At 47.4% G+C, this 15,883-nt stretch overlaps 1 protein-coding gene across 1 annotated transcript in view; it reads right to left on the reverse strand.

Moving 5' to 3' along the window:
* Nucleotides 1–265: 265 nt before the first annotated feature.
* Nucleotides 266–15,883, reverse strand: part of chsy1 (chondroitin sulfate synthase 1) — a 34,385-nt gene continuing 18,767 nt past the window's right edge. The window contains exon 3 of the mRNA XM_079736157.1: nt 266–3,670. Coding sequence (XP_079592283.1) covers nt 2,072–3,670 — 1,599 coding nt within the window. The 3' untranslated portion in view covers nt 266–2,071. The remainder of the gene's footprint in view (nt 3,671–15,883) is intronic.

The following is a 15,883-nucleotide window of genomic DNA, read 5'->3' on the forward strand; positions in this document are numbered from 1 at the left end:
ATTGATTCAATTCTTTTCACTTCTGAATCTAGTCACTTCAACTTCCTCCTGGGATCTACCCAACATCTTGTATTTATGATTATGCCATCTGAAAATGTGTTGCAACTTCTATGTAAATTAACAAAAACTTTGTCGTCATGAGTTGGCCCCAAACCTAACTTGAACAGTTTTTTTTAGAAGCCAACAGTAATCCAGTATTCTTTCCAAGTTATCAAGACAAAAAAAAACACAAAATGGAAGCATAGTTTGATACACATTTTTCCCCAGTTTTATTTTTTTAAAATATAAAACCTTCCCCGCAGATGGACAGGGTTAAAGAACAGAAATTAATATAAAAAGCCTGTGAAAGTAAAAACACTATGAACGGAGAGCGGAGTCATTCATACTATTGCATTTGTCTTATAAATTAGCCATTCATCGGTTAGGACTGAACTACAGAAGGGTAACAGCTACTAAACGGAGTGCCACGATGGGACTGTGAAGGGGCCTCGCACAGACCAGGGCCGAAGGGAACGCGCGAAACACATTCAAGCCTGCGACTCTATTATTAAAAACCATCTCAAACGTGGGGGGGAGAAGAGTCCTTCCTCTGCTGCGTGCGCAGAGCCACGGAGACGGGCCGGTCGGAGCAGTGCAGGGAACGACAGTTGATTTGACTGCGGTCCAGCCACAACAGTTTCATTTCAACATGAAAGAAATGCAGATATCAGAGAGAGAATATCACAGAGTGTGTGTGCGTGTGTATATGCGTGGGACACGAACTGGCCCTCGCGAGAGCATTCGGGTCACATGACCTGGCCTGCGAGAGCCTTCGCGTCACCTGGGAAGTGACTCAGGACTCATATTTACAGTCTCCCAAAAAAAAAAACAATAAAAAAAGATTGATCGATTGGAACGATTGATCGATTGCTCGGAGGCGTGGGATAGGGCTTGCTTCACTCGCACCATTCATTCATTCCCGACACACACACACACACACACACACACACACACACACACACACACACACACACACACACACACACACACACACACACAGACAGAAAGCAAACTGTGCAAAACTCTTTGGTGATAACGAGTTCACAAAAATAACAAGGAAAATAAACTATCCCAAAAGAAATAAAAATAACTTGAGATGGTTATACAATCTTTCCAATATACATAACTTAACAGTCAAAGAGCAAGGAATGGTGCCTGAATATTCAATAAATTAGAAAGCTGAGGATGACTTGCAAATACTAGCCTAGATCCAGCAGGTGGGTTCACAGAAACGAATGATAATATGAAACTATCAGAACCTGGAATAGCACTAACAATGTTACCGTGTTACTCAAACCAATAAAAACAAAACCAACCAAGGATTATTGCAAATCAACAAGATATCAAAATGGACCCCTCTGTGGTGTACTCTGATGGGTTGTACTCTTATGCAAATTGTTTTTCCATCACTGAAACATTGGTAATAACCTCTCTTGTAAACATTGACAACATGGAGTTATCTCTAGAGCACTGCTGGTCATAGAAATCATGGACACGCGTCCGTTTCACTCACACCGGACAAATGTAATACTTAACGATGACAATGATGGTGTGCCGGGTGAGTGATGCCGTTATCAAGCCCCTATTAGCACCCGTTGGCCCGCCGTCTAGAGAGCAGACTGCACACATTCTGTTTGATCACCCAGGGACCTCACTGAGGTACCTCACTGAGGGGCCCTCGTGGTCCCCCTGGCATCAGGCTCATCAGGTACTGTAGCGGTTAACGTCTTTTCAGCTCTTCATTACAGAAAATCCCCCCTCCTACACTTGTAGAGTCACAAGGTTCGTTGTGGCTTGGTCTTTCGTAAGAGTTCTCAAAAACAAACCAAAAAAATAATAAAAAGAAGACATATTTTAGAAAATATATCCGTGGGAAGTCTTTGATTTTTTTTCAGGAACAAATAAATTAGGAAGCGTGTGACACCACGTGGAGCGAGTTCTGGGACCGCCGGAGCGCACGGGCCCAGCCCAGGCCAGCTAAGTCCAGTCAGGGTCCAGTCCGTGCTGCTGGTTGGCGGGACCTGGCTGGTTCTCACGCTGTCCTAACAGAGCCGTTATTGGGGCTGCTGGACAGCCTGCGGAAGCCGTGGTCGTTCTTCTCCAGCCACAGCTCCGCCAGCTGCTGCGTGGAGCCGTGCGACGACGCCTTCGACCCCAGGCACATCTTGTACTGCTTGGCCTCCAGGTTGGGGTCGCAGGTCACCGGGTGGTGCACGTGCACGATGCCCGTGTCCGTGCTCCGGAACAGCCTGATCCCCGACTGGACAAACTTATTAAAGAGGTCCACGTCCTCCAGCCCCCAGCCCTGTATGGAGGTGTCGAAGCCCCCCGCCTGCACCAGGTCGCCCTTGTACACACACACGATGCCGAAGCCGTAGTTCCGCCACAGGCCCGTCTTGGCGGTGAACACGTAGTGGTTGTCGTTGGCCACCTTGCCCGCGTACACCACCTTGGGGTCGTACTGGCTGAAGATGATGGGGAAGTAGGTCTGCTCGCCCAGCACCGTGTTGCCCCGGCAGCGCCCCAGGAAGTCGGCGGTGAAGAGCAGGTCCACGTCGCAGTAGAAGAGCAGCGAGCTGTTGGAGAAGTGCGACGAGCCCACCTCCAGCGCCAGGGCCCGGGAGAAGGAGCCCGCCACCGGCTTGATCTCCATCTCCGTGCGCGGGTACTTCATGTGGTACTCCCTCATCAGCTCCACCTGCTTCACCCGCTCCGTGTTGTTGTCCGTGCTGAACAGCAGGATGAGCAGCTTCACGTTCTGGTTGGGGATCAGGCACACGCGCTCGAAGTTGGCCATGAAGCGCACAAAGATGTCGTAGCGGCCCGACAGCGGCACCAGGATGTTGACCCTCTCGTCCTTGGACTCCCGCGGGTCCTGGCCCGACGTGGCCAGCTTGAAGGGCACCAGCATCTTCAGCGAGTTGGACAGGAAGGAGAAGGAGTCCGACTCCTTGTTGATGTGGCTGGCCAGTGCCCTGGCGTCCAGCTCCTCCTCCTCCCTGAACTGGATCTGGCTGAAGGTCTGCTGCAGGTAGGCGTGCCGCCTCACGGGCACTGTCATGGTCTTCCCTTTGTGCTTCTTGTACAGCAGCAGCAGGTCCAGCACGTACTCGGCGCCGTACAGCGGGTTCACCCGCCGGTAGCCGTACTGGATCTCCTTGAAGTCGATGACGCGGCCGCGCGTCTTGGCGTTGGCGTTGATCATCTCCATCACCTGCATGATGATGTCCTCCAGCGCCTGCCTCTGGGACGAGTCCATGCCGCGCCGCGGCGGCTGGCTGTCGGACGAGGAGTACAGGTACTTCCCCGTGAGGAACTCCCACTCCAGCACTTCCTCCCGCTGGCGCGGGTGGAAGCGCATGAAGGAGGGCGGCATGCCCAGCTGCTGGTCCTCGCGGCTGGGCTCCGCCGCCCCGTAGCGCCCCATCTGCACGATCTCCCGGTGCAGCTGGATGGTGCGGTGGCGCAGGTCAGCGATCTTGCGGCTGAGCATGTAGCTGTGCAGCCGGTACTGGTAGGGCGGGTTCTTGTTGGGGTGCAGCGTGATGGCGCGGTGGATCTTGCTGTTGTGGAGGTCCCGGATGTAGCCCTTCTTGTTGGGCTCGTAGTTCTCGTAGAACAGCTGCTGCATCTGCGAAAGACAGAGGAGGAGACGGCGGAGGATGTGGTTAGACACCGGGTCATTAGCGCACTTTTTTGCTTTGTGTTGTCGAGGTTCCTTCCACTGCAACACCAATCATTGGTTTATCCCAGAATCACGACACAAATGTAGACATGGTAGGTAGGCAACAAACTGGTCCTGCTTGATCTACACGGGTTTTAATGGGCCTAATGTGTGGCATTTAGAGAGGGGTTTACAGCCACCCTTCCACGTTGAGTTACGGCTCAGCCAAGACCCACTGAAGCCTCGCAGTAGTAACGTTCCCTGAATCACCAGCGTCTGCATGTGTAAACACTAAAACAGCTGCTTAATGCCGCTACTGGAAGCCATTCAACCGTGCTCAAGAAGTAAGGCTCTGTCTGTGTCGTAGCACCCTAATGACCAGGGCAGAGCAGGGAGCCAACGATACTGTTTACGAACACCGGCGGCCCCCAGAAAGCCCGATTTGACAGGGCGGCTCTGGAATGCGGCCACAAGCCCTCCCTCAGGGTAGAGCCAGCACACAGAACCAGACAGGACAGGCACCCAAGCCCCTTCGTGGACGTCGTGGAAAGCGATACGTGACGTCACAGCCCAGGGGTCTCTCTTTACTTTTCCACGGCTCAACACTGCACCTTTGACTCGGACCGCTGCCAATCCGGACGGCTGGCTTATCAAGGGAGGTCTTCTTGGGAAAAGAAGACCTCCCTTGATTTCCTGTCAGAAATCCACTAAATCCATTACTTCAACGCCCCAATGAATCAGACGCAGATAACAGTCCCGAAAACGCCTCGCATTCCCAAACCCTTTTCAAAGCGCCGATGTGTTAAGAGAGGAGAGGATGAATTAGGGATGCAGCGTATTTTAACATGCACGCCACGGCTGGGCCCAGCTGGGGGACAGCAGCGGCCATCATCGGATTTCTAATGGCCCAGGATGTTTATGTCTTCTGTAGCATAATCATGATTAGCCACCTCCCATTTATCTGACCTTTGCTATCAAAGGGGGGGGGGGCACAGCAGCTTGTGACTCATTACAACAATTTTTCACAGCCGTTAACCCCAGAACAACACAGCGTGTTGAGAGAGAGACATAAATCCCCTAAAAGTGAGAGTGGAGTCCTTGTTGACTACTTCTCAGAATAAAGGGAGATATGTGCAGGACTCTGGGAAGATGGACAATGAAACGAAAGTTCATGGCTTACATCTGAACTGTGATATTCAACAAGTTTCTCAAAGGAGGCCATTATGATGATGAAGAATAACAAAATTCATTGTTTAATACCATACTGTTTGTATGTGTCGCTGGCTTCAATGTAACCCCGGTCGAGGTTTCGTTCCCAGCGGTCATCCGTCACGGGGTCTGAACCGGTTCCACCAAACACTCAATCCCCCAGTCTGAAGATACGCCATCTTTTTTTTTTTCATACGGAATTTCCCTTCCTCTCTTTAAAAAACACGGTTATCAAGTAACAACACCGCCGTTATCAAACAAACAATACTGTCAATTAGTTGGCACAACACTATCTCCATGTTTGGGTGTATAAAAGAAATCCATTGCCATTGCCTGGGCATGCATGAGTCACGTCTCTGGAACGACTGCATTATCACAGTGATAGCATGGAACTAGTCTGCCTTCAGGGCCGGATTCCAATACCCCGGTGCGACCCAAAGGCGCGCTCTTTGGCTAGTAGCGTCTCTGCGATGTCGCCCCGTTCTGGTCTTGTCGGTCGGTTTGATGAACACGAGGCGAGCCAAACAGTTAGAAGCGCTTTGCTCGATGTGTCATCGAGTCGTAATAGTCATAATAGATCTGTAGATGTAAGTGGGGGGGGGGGGGGGGGGGGGGGGGGGGGGGAGGCACCAACTATCACCACCAAATGCCAATGTAGTCACTTTTTGGCAGCAGTGCCGACATGAATAATAAGAACCCAAGAATAAATGAAAACCCAACAATAAACTGTGGTTAAAGTGCCAATAGGCAGTGACCCATGAGGAGCATGAGAAAACATCTATCAATCCACCTTGCCGGATGTCCAAAGGCTTTTAATGTCAAGCCACATGAGATGGATTGGAAAGGCCTTTGAACGTCCAGAGGAAAATTGTAATGGTTAACGTTTACATAATAAATGTTTCAACATTAACAATTTCCCCTGCCGAGTCAAATCACGAGGCTGGCTGTTAAGTGGCCAACCATCACTCTGCACAGGAGATGGTGTGCGTGCAGGAACAACAATAGGAAATGAGAACGGGAAAAGTTTTGGCTGGCGTGGTATTCAAGCCTGGTGCCTCTCTCCTACTGGGCCATGCAAATCTAATTGGTGACACCATTATGCCGCTGTAATTGGATCTTTTATAGCGGAGTGTGGTCTGTCCAAACTCATTTCTCTTCCTGGGAAAGAGCTTCTCACACATATAGGCAGCTCCACAATGAACGTGATCTGCAGATTTGCACGCTGTGTACCAGCATCTGAAGAGGGAAGAGACTCCGGAACAGGAGCCTACTCACTAGTGCAACTTCATCTTCATAAGAAACAATAGGTTTCGGCTCAAATATAATTTTGTGATCGTCTATTAAGTGGGATTAACAACATGCATGAGGAAAACTGTGGTCAGGTTTCCCTTCCCGAATGCCTGATATTGTATGCATTGTTGTTATTTACATAAAGAAAGGGATTTGGGTCAGAGTGGTGTCAGGGAAGGGGATCCTTTCAAGAGTAAAATGAGCTTAAAATACATTTTTGGGGCAAAGCTACAGTTCTTTGAAAGTCCACGGACGCAATTTAAACTTGTCCTCTTTAACTAAAGAGGACAAGTTGAAATTGCCTCTGGGGGTCTTCTAAAACAGATTACTCACAACAAAGCCAGGTGCACTTGTGCCCATACCGGATCAGGATATTAAGAGGCAACAGGATATGAGAAAAGGAAACACAGACCATTTCTGCTGCAAAGTCTACAAGACAATCTCTGAAGGCTGTTTGACTTTCAATTGATACCAAAGGTAAAGTACGCAAAACTCCCCGTCTATCCTGGCTTTCATTGTAAAGCCAGAGTGCTTAAAAATGTTGAAGTCGTTTTTCTTTTTTTTTTACAATACTAATACAAATAATTGCCAATAGTGATATGTTGCGTCGTGCTCAATAACAAACGAGCTGGACCGGAAGGGGATGGATGAAGGCCAGAGATCCGGGAGCATTTAATTTCCCAAACCACTTTGGGGAGGCCAGAGAATTTGTGTGTGAGCGGAGTGTCTAGCTATTGTGCTCTACAATTATCCACATAGATCCTTCTGCGTGTGCCAACTTGTCACCTTCCAGCTTCAAGCAACAAGTGCTTCATGCCCACTGTATGCAGCAGCATAAGCTGTGTGTGATGCTTCCAACCGTATGAAAGGGGACACTGCATACCATTCCACTGAAGTCACGACAAGCCTGAATCAAAATGTATGCAAATGAAGTATTCTACTTCGAGCCAGCACACAATCAAGCAGGTTTTCAGCAATGCAGAAACCCTTGATGCAACAGCACCGGAATCCATTAGCTACCGTTATAGGCTGAGAACCAGGCGTAGATCAATCATCTTGAATTATAATTGGATCATATCCCATTATCTAATGACCACAACATCATATAAACTACAACACTGACTCACACAGGAGGCATACAACCAAAGAACGAACTTGGCAGCAGTAAATAGCTTTGTGACTGACAGAACATGCGCTGGCTCTTCCCTTTCCCCTCCAGGGAAAAGGATGAACAAAGACTGCATGCTTTCATGGGGACATTATGACTTATCAAGACATTACTCAATGCTTCTTTAACAATATTTATTAGTCATTCATCCCCTTCGTCCCGTAAGGAAGCACATAAACTTTAATTGTTAACGTTTAGTGGCTGAGGACTCCTGGGAGTCACTTTCAGTTTGCAAAAGAAGAACAAGGGAACAGACGCGGAGTGGAACGTGGGGAGGAGAAGCCTTAAGAGTGGACATCAATGAGCGTAACGTAGAGGTCGAAGGACACAGGTAACTCCTTTTGGATCCGTCCGATCTTCATGGCTCTGTTGTTCCATGAGGTGAACACAACAGAGGCGTGCTCTGGAAACACTGGGGTCCGTGTGGTGTGTAGCGAGCGGCGATGCTTTGAGGCGCCATGGAAAAGCGCCAACACTCTTTATCGGGCGATGACTCTCTGGGGAGACTGGCTCAGCAGGTTGATGAGGGACTCAAACAGACACCAGCCACTTGCTCAATTTGCTATCAAAGGCATTGCGTTGAGTACTTTGATGATGGGAATCTGGATAGGCAGACAACCGATAACCCGCCATACTTTAAGATCATTTCAACATTCCCCACTATAAACACCAAACAGCCGGCTGTCACCCATCTGCCCGCAACACCCAGGAAAATATTTGGTGGTAAATTATTAAGGCCCACTTTCTATTTTTGCAACTCATATTGGGATGTCGTTTTTAGACAGCCTCGGAGGATGTCTCTGGTTTCCCATGAAGTCTCCTCTCCTGGGCAGACATAAGCCCAGGCGTGATCCTTATCGTCCATTCATAAGGCTCCCTGGGCCATGGCTCTGGTGACTACAGAAATCTGAGAGCACCTACGAGGGAGGAATGTGAAATAGCCCCCCTTTTGGTTTGTCTCTCTGCTGCGAAAATCGGACAAGACTTGGTGACAGAGAGCAGAAAAGAGGCCTTTGTTCCCGCTAGTGGTTCCCTTTATCCAGATGTCTTTCCTTGAATAAAGCTCTGAGGGGGGGCCGGGAGATCACAAGGATAAGGTCCGTGAAAGTACGGACAGGTCTGCGCCATGGCCTTTCGACTGGATGCGAATCGACTGATGCAGACAACCGCACATAATTAAAAGAATTCTGTGAGTTGGGAAATATGTTGTTCATGAGCCTTCTGGAATATTGGTCTGGGAAAATGTTCGAAACCTGAAATATATACATGTCTGATATAATATATATTATACAGCCAGGTCGGTTCATTTGATCTACAGGGATTAAAGATAAAGATAAAGAGTCAACAGAAAGCACACAATAGCCACTCTGTTTTAGGAATCCTATCTATGACATTAAAGTGGAAAGGCTGCCCCAGTTATCTGGAGAGATACGTGGGCACCGGACATTGGGCTGGGGGTATTCTTGGCTCGATTCTCTCTTCAGCATACGGCTTTCCAAATCGGGCCCCAAAAACAGACCTGCCACTTTGCCCTTATCACCACCACAAACTCATCCACTTCTCTCTAGTAGAGGGGGACGTCATCTCTCTGACAGGCTGAGGAGCTGGGTAATATATCATCTCAATTGCTTTGCTTAAAAAAAAAAAAAAAGACACTCGCTATTAAATGAACAAAAAATAAGCATTGCATGTGTGCAACTGGGAGCCTATATCCGGTGTGCAAGCAGGGCTGAGTTAATCGTTCTTCTAATAATAAATAGACAGAGGCCATAGTCTTCAAACTGGTATTGCGTTACCGGATAATGGGTATGGTTGGAAAACAATATCTGCCCTTATGAAAAGAGACATTGTCCCAAAGTAATCACTTCTAACAATGTCTTATTTATTTATTTAATAAACTCAGTATTGGTCCTGTTGGCAGAGTGCTGAAAGCAGTCTTGTAGGAAGCCCAGAGTTGTCTTTCTGCATTCGGTAAAAGATGCCAGTTAAACTCCAGAAGTGGACAATAGATTTTCTTGGGTCCCATATGCACAAAAGCTACTAAGCAAGAAACCCTCAGTACCAGTCTCTCAACAGTAGCTGCCATTACGGCTCATAACTATTCACGACCAACAGTCCTATTTATGCATGTCGGGCGTTTTTCAGTGCCAGGCAGGAACTTTAAAATTAGCAGGGGGGCTAATATAAAATATACAATGAGCTGGCTTTAAACAAGACGTGCTTCGGATACCTAAAATGTTCCATTTGACTTTTTCCAGCAGTATTCCAGGTGTGGCCAGTGGAGCAGCCCCTAACAAGAACACAAAGGCACCGCCACACAATATGCCGAGCAGAACCAATACATGATTGCAGAGTATGAAAAACCAGAGGGACGTTTATTCAACAAAAAATACTTTCATCCTCCATTAAATTACAGTTTGTGCCAGAACCAAAGGCCAACTTATTTTTGGTCTTAAATAACTTACTGGCAGCTGCTCGTCTTTTCATCTGCTTCAGGGCTACCTCACAGCTAACGTCAGAGGCTAACAGCATAGTAAAACACAACCAAAGAAGTTGTAACATAAAGCTGAAACAGAAATACATCAACTGTGTAACTTCCTTTCGAAACATTGAGTTTTCCGATACAACGCGGTCCATGAAACTATATTGTTTGCCACAAAATAACTGTCAGCTTAAAAGGGTAGTTGATGATTCCGTTAGAGTCTTCATTAATGGGTTAAAAGTAAGGCACCGTGATACTTCAGGCACAAGCTGAGTCAGCAAGAAGGTGTACTGCTGAACCAGTGAGGGGGAGAAAAACGGAATGAGACAACTATATCCCCAGGAGGAAAGGAGTAGAGAGTTGTACATCCATCTACACCAGTTCTGTTTTATGGAATATTCCAGAAAAACATGCTGGCTGGCAATCCATGTTAAAATAGGAAAGACTAAATAATCCTGATTTGCTCAACTGCATGGGGCTCACCCACAGACACTTATTCAATTGAGCGTTGAATTGAATTAAAATTGTATTTAATTATGGCACATTTTAATGGATTCAGTAAAAATTAAATAAAAAAATGCACCATGTTACATTTTTAATGTAGCCATTGGCTTTAATCATAATATAATGTTCTTGGCAATGCTCTTTTAAGGTTTAAAGAAAAATTTGACATTAGGGTTGGGAAGTTCATATCTAAATTAAGTCAGTATGCATGTTGTTGACTCAACCTTTAATCGTGATGGACATAATAGAGATAATATCTAATGGAATACATTGCTATAAAATAATATAACCTATATAAGCAGGCTCTGTTTTCTAAAGGCAGGAACTACCGCCTGCCGGGGGAAATGAAAATCCCTTCAAAGAAAGGGGGGCTTCTCTGGAGCTCTGAGATGCTCCCGGGGCCGACGGCTACTGGATCAGGACAGAGACAACCGGCACATTGTGTGGGGACGAGGGGAGTGGAGGGTCAGCCACAGCAGGACTGTGACAGACCTGGCAGGGCACAGGACTATGTATGTCAGAAGGGCGAGTTGACCTCAGCCGCTTCCCAGCAGAAGGGCCTGGCTAGAGAACAGAAGACTGCTGACTCAGGCCCTCCTCCTCACCTCCACTCTGGGGAAGACTGATAGAGAGTGAAAGGAGGCTCTTCCTATTTGTAGTGGCTGCAGCCCATAGTCCTATGGCGAGTTCCTGAGCGCCACAAAAATGGAGCTCAAGGTAAAACTGAACTGCAACCAAATGAATATTGAGTGACTCAACAAAAAATGGTATTAGTATTAGCACACACACACACACACACACACACACACACACACACACACACACACCTAAACTCCCAGCATCGACAGCCCCAATGTCCCAATCTACGGTGCCAAAACACCACATCCATGAGATGGGTGAGTGCTCTCCCCTCACAGGTGTTGCCATTAGAAAACGAGTGATGCCTGAAAACCAACGGAGCACTATTAAAGAGATCCCGCTATCACAGCCTCTGGTGCTCATTAAGTGTAATAACACATTCACTGTGTGTGTGTTTCATCCAATGTGTCTGATCAATAGGGGGACTTAATCCACACCCTCTCTCATCTAGCCCTCATCAAATCCAGTAGCCAATCACCCATGAACAACCGGGAGGGCGAGATAGAGAGAGAGCAGTTAACATGTTGGTCGGCTGTGGGCTCCAGCATAGTGGGCCGAGTGGACCATGGGCGTATCCCATTGGCCCACTGTGAGGCCTGACATTAAGGCCAAGGCCTCAATTAAAACCCTCCATGAAAAAAGAAAAAAAAAAAGCCAAGGACAGAACTAGCCAGCACTGGTTACGTTTCTTTCTCTTTTTTTTATTGTGAACGGTAATTATAGCTCAGCAGTGGGCAGTGGGCAGCGGCATGCTTGTGGAGATGCGGTGGTGCACGTAGCTAGCGTTTAGCCAGTGCCGCCCAAGGCCGGCCTGAAGGCAGCCCAGGGAAAGGCACCGGGACCGGGCCCGTGGGCGTAGGAAAGCGCAGAGACGAGCGGCCGTACACATTCTGGTAACTGAAAGTGAATGTGTATAAGCAGGCCTATAATCTGCACCCTGGTCTCAGCCCTAAACAATCCCTGCATTCTGAAACTCCCTTTGAGGTTCTTTTTTTCTCACCGCACAGCCATGTTTTGTAGGTTTTATCAGCGTGTGTGTATACCATGGTAAATGTGGCATTAGGAAAAATGGCAGACAAAGGGGCCCCTGGGGACACCTGTGTGATAAGGAGGGGCCCCACCGCTGATGCCGGCCAGCTGGATGCTGGGAAGCAATCAACTGTGGCAATGGGACTCCAATCATAGGAGGTTGCCAACGTATTATGCACACGGCAAACAGTAACAAAAGATTCTTGCTTTACACTCTGCCATTGCAGTCCAACTCATGCTCTCACTGTCAAACGCAATCACAGTCCGATACATGCACTCGCTGTCAAAACCCATGTCAGTCAGCGGCAGCCTAAAAGCTCCAGGGTGCGAAAAAAAACAGCTATTTAACACCTGCTTCTTGTCTTTCACTCCCTTTTGGAACGCTTCCCTCTCGAACCCTCCTGCTCGCACCACGGTGTGTTCAAGGACACAGCTTAGCTTTCACAGCCAATAACTCAACGAAGCCCATGCAACGGTCTGAATATCATACCCAGCTCCAACTTGTTTGTGGTCTTGGAGAGCAAAAAACATGGTCGCTTTCAAACGCTTGTGACAATTTGTTAACTAGAGAAAAGCGAGTAATGGATGAAACGACTAATCACTCAATAGACCACTACGTCTATTCGTTTTGCAGAGGACACGGGCTGCATATGGAAAATGCAAACTCGTGTGCTTGCATAATGATGTTTCCATGTGTGCCGTTCAGTGCTGGTTACATCATTAGCATCGATATGCGCTACTGGTACATTTCTCTCAACGTGGTACTGCAATGTCGAAATGGTTCTGCATAAGTCCACTCCTATACCTCTCGCTGCACAAGATCGCCTGAGTCTGCCTTGGCTAAAACAATCTCTGCCATTGTCATCGACGGGGATGGCCCGAAAGGGAACATTCCAACAAGAGAACACTGAGACCCAAGATTACAAGCAGGACGGCCGTCTTTACAGTAGGACAAGGGACAACAGGAGAGATGTCCCCAGACATTAGAGAAGGGCTGCATGACTCGAAATCATGTAGGTTCAAATTATGGCAATTCGGTTTTTACATCCAACTCTCCTTCGCACAAGACTCTGCTTAATTAAATAGTTTTACATAACAGATCTTCCCTTGCAAGTCCTATGCTGTCTTCGATCAGTCAGACTTTTATATCAAGTTGCATTTTCATTCATTTGATTGGAGTTAACAACACAACAAATACTTGACTGCAGTGTGAGAAACATCCTGGCAACCATTCAAAGCCCTTCGGCCCATTGACACGACGACCTCTAACAAATGAAAAGGTTGTACCTTCAGTAAACGGCCTAGGTATTAAGACATGCTCGTTGGTGGCAAGTTGCTACACGCTCGGGCCAGCTTAGAGCTAGCTACTCCGATTCCTGTAAAGCCCTCCAAAGCCCAGGCCTGGGTCCTGCCCTATTAAAAAGGTCAGGGAGGAGGAGTGGGCCAGTAATTGCAGCCCAGTCCCCCGTTTGATCCTGCTGATAGTGCAAACGATCGACCCTCAGGTAGAGGGAGAAACAGCTCCAGGGGGGCCCGGGTTACAGATCATGGTCCAGATGTCAGCACTTGCACCACGAGCAGGGCTCAATGCACTGGACTTCTGCTGCCTCTATGGTGGGATTGCTAACTGCTGGGAGCTGACCAGGGGGATGGTCAGACAGACAGACAGACAGACAGAGAGACTAACAAGCAGAGGGTTACCCAGGTCGGTGGCCATGGAAGTGGTGAAGGAGAGAGGATGGATTCATCGCCCTACACAGCCAAGACCATCCATGTCTTGCAGTGTCATTGTCTTTAGTTCCAACAGCTATGAAGCCTCATTGTTACACAAGCAGGCGGATACAGAAAAGCAGATGACACACAGAGACAAAGAGAGAGGGAGAGAAAGGGGGGGGGGGACACTATTTATTTTCTAAATTTAAATGTCATCCATTCTCTCTAGAGAATAGTCCCTTCACTCACGTCTGTATGCAGAAGCAAATCACACATTTGAAGTGCACACTGCTCCACCAACCTAACAATATTGATTAGAATAGTGTAATACAGCTTTAACGTTGTATTTTACTCTAGTCTTGTATTTTACATCTAGTCCACCTGAAAGACATTGCATTTTCCTGCTCGGAGTAAAAAAAACAAATGAGAAATCCGAGACTTCTTCTTCCTCCTTCATCGTCAGCAACCAAAGTTTCCCTCCTCACCTTTATACAAAGTTTACATGAATACATTGCGCAACGTTATTGTGTCAGCCTGAGATAGTAAAGGTGTAGCAACAGTAGTCGTAGTAGTTTTGGCGGGGTTGCACCAGTAGGGCACCTAGCTCCCTGCAAGGGGTAGCCCACGGCACAAACTCAGCCTGATTAAATGTATTCCTCAGTCCGTCAGTCAGGAAGCCCTCAGTCTGAACCGCACACACCCCCTGCTGTGCCCATCGGGGGAGCAGCCATGGGACTGAAGTGCTCCCCGCGGGGTCCTCGGCCCAGGTCTCCGATACCCGGGAAAGGTCGACTGCGGATTTGCTTGAACCTCATTTCCCCTCGGGGAATTTGCCCATTTGAAAAGACAAATAAAAAATCTCCCCGTTTGGAAGTGTCTGTGTCTGTGTGAATGAACAGACACACACATTCGCATATTGGGAATGTAATCCTCAGGTTTTAATTGTACATTTCCAATTGGGCACTGCTCTGGCAACATGGGACTTCATCAGTGTAGAATGCTATGATTATGGCTGCAATCAATGGGACAATAAACTTGACTACTGCGCACGCACACACACACACACACACACACACACTAATTAACTGCTGAGATTGTAACAGATTGTTTTTGCCACATCTCTATTACAGTAGTGGGATGGTCTGCCTGGTTCCAGCCTCATTAGCTCTCCCTGTGACCTTATTCAAAATTGGCCAGAGTCTGCCTGATAACATTAATGAGTCATCATCCAGTCGCGGGGCGGCTATATAAACAGACCGACCATGGAGTTCATTGAACAGAGGGAGGTCCCTCCATTTCCCTCATGAATGCATTGTTTTGTTGGAGGGAGCTCTTGTGTAGAGTGTGGTGCCAAGAAGTGCATTAGCAGGCAGCACAGAGGAAGAACCGTGTCATTGTTGCGCACAGAAACGGCGAACAGTGTGACAACCACAGTAAAAACACTGTAGGGTGTGATTGGCCGTGTCTTGTTAAGCCCTGGCAGTTTGTCTACTGGAAGCCTTCTCTGCACTCTGCTCCGTCCAGCTCTAAGCCCTCTGCAGGTTCGAGAGGACCACCAGGACATCAGAGCGCTTCAGGGTCTGTCTTCCTTTTTGTCCGCAGTGTGCGTGCATGTGTCCATCTGCAGGTCATGGTCAAATCAACAGGGAACTCTGAAAGTTGATGCTCTGATTCATTCACCACATCAAAAAAAGTGTACAATAAAAAAAAGGGCTTTCTTTGTATTTTTACCACACATTTGTTTGAACTATGAAGTACTTTTCAGTCAATAAAAGAAGTTAGTGAATTTAAAGTAAAACTGGTTCTCGCCTCCAGCAGTGAATCGGATGACAGTTAACGGTGGGGGTTCATGCAAGGACACGAAGAATGCTCGATTGTAACATCCTTAAAATTCAACATGTCAACAAGGAAACGTCAATGAACTTCGGTGTGCCTCTGATTTGTTGAAGAGATACGACCTTCTAGCTTTTGGAAAGAGCCTAGTCTCTCTCCATTTCTTTGCAACTTTTGTAAAGGGTCTTAACCTCCCGCCATTTTTAATTGTCTAATTTGTCTAATAAATATGCTTGGTGTTTGAGTTGTGTTTAAAAATGACTTATGTGTGCTTGTAGCGGAGTTTCTCATGTTTAATTTGATATGACTATTT

The sequence above is a fragment of the Pollachius pollachius genome (genome assembly GCF_949987615.1).
Source record: "Pollachius pollachius genome assembly, chromosome: 5".
Lineage (NCBI taxonomy): Eukaryota > Metazoa > Chordata > Actinopteri > Gadiformes > Gadidae > Pollachius > Pollachius pollachius.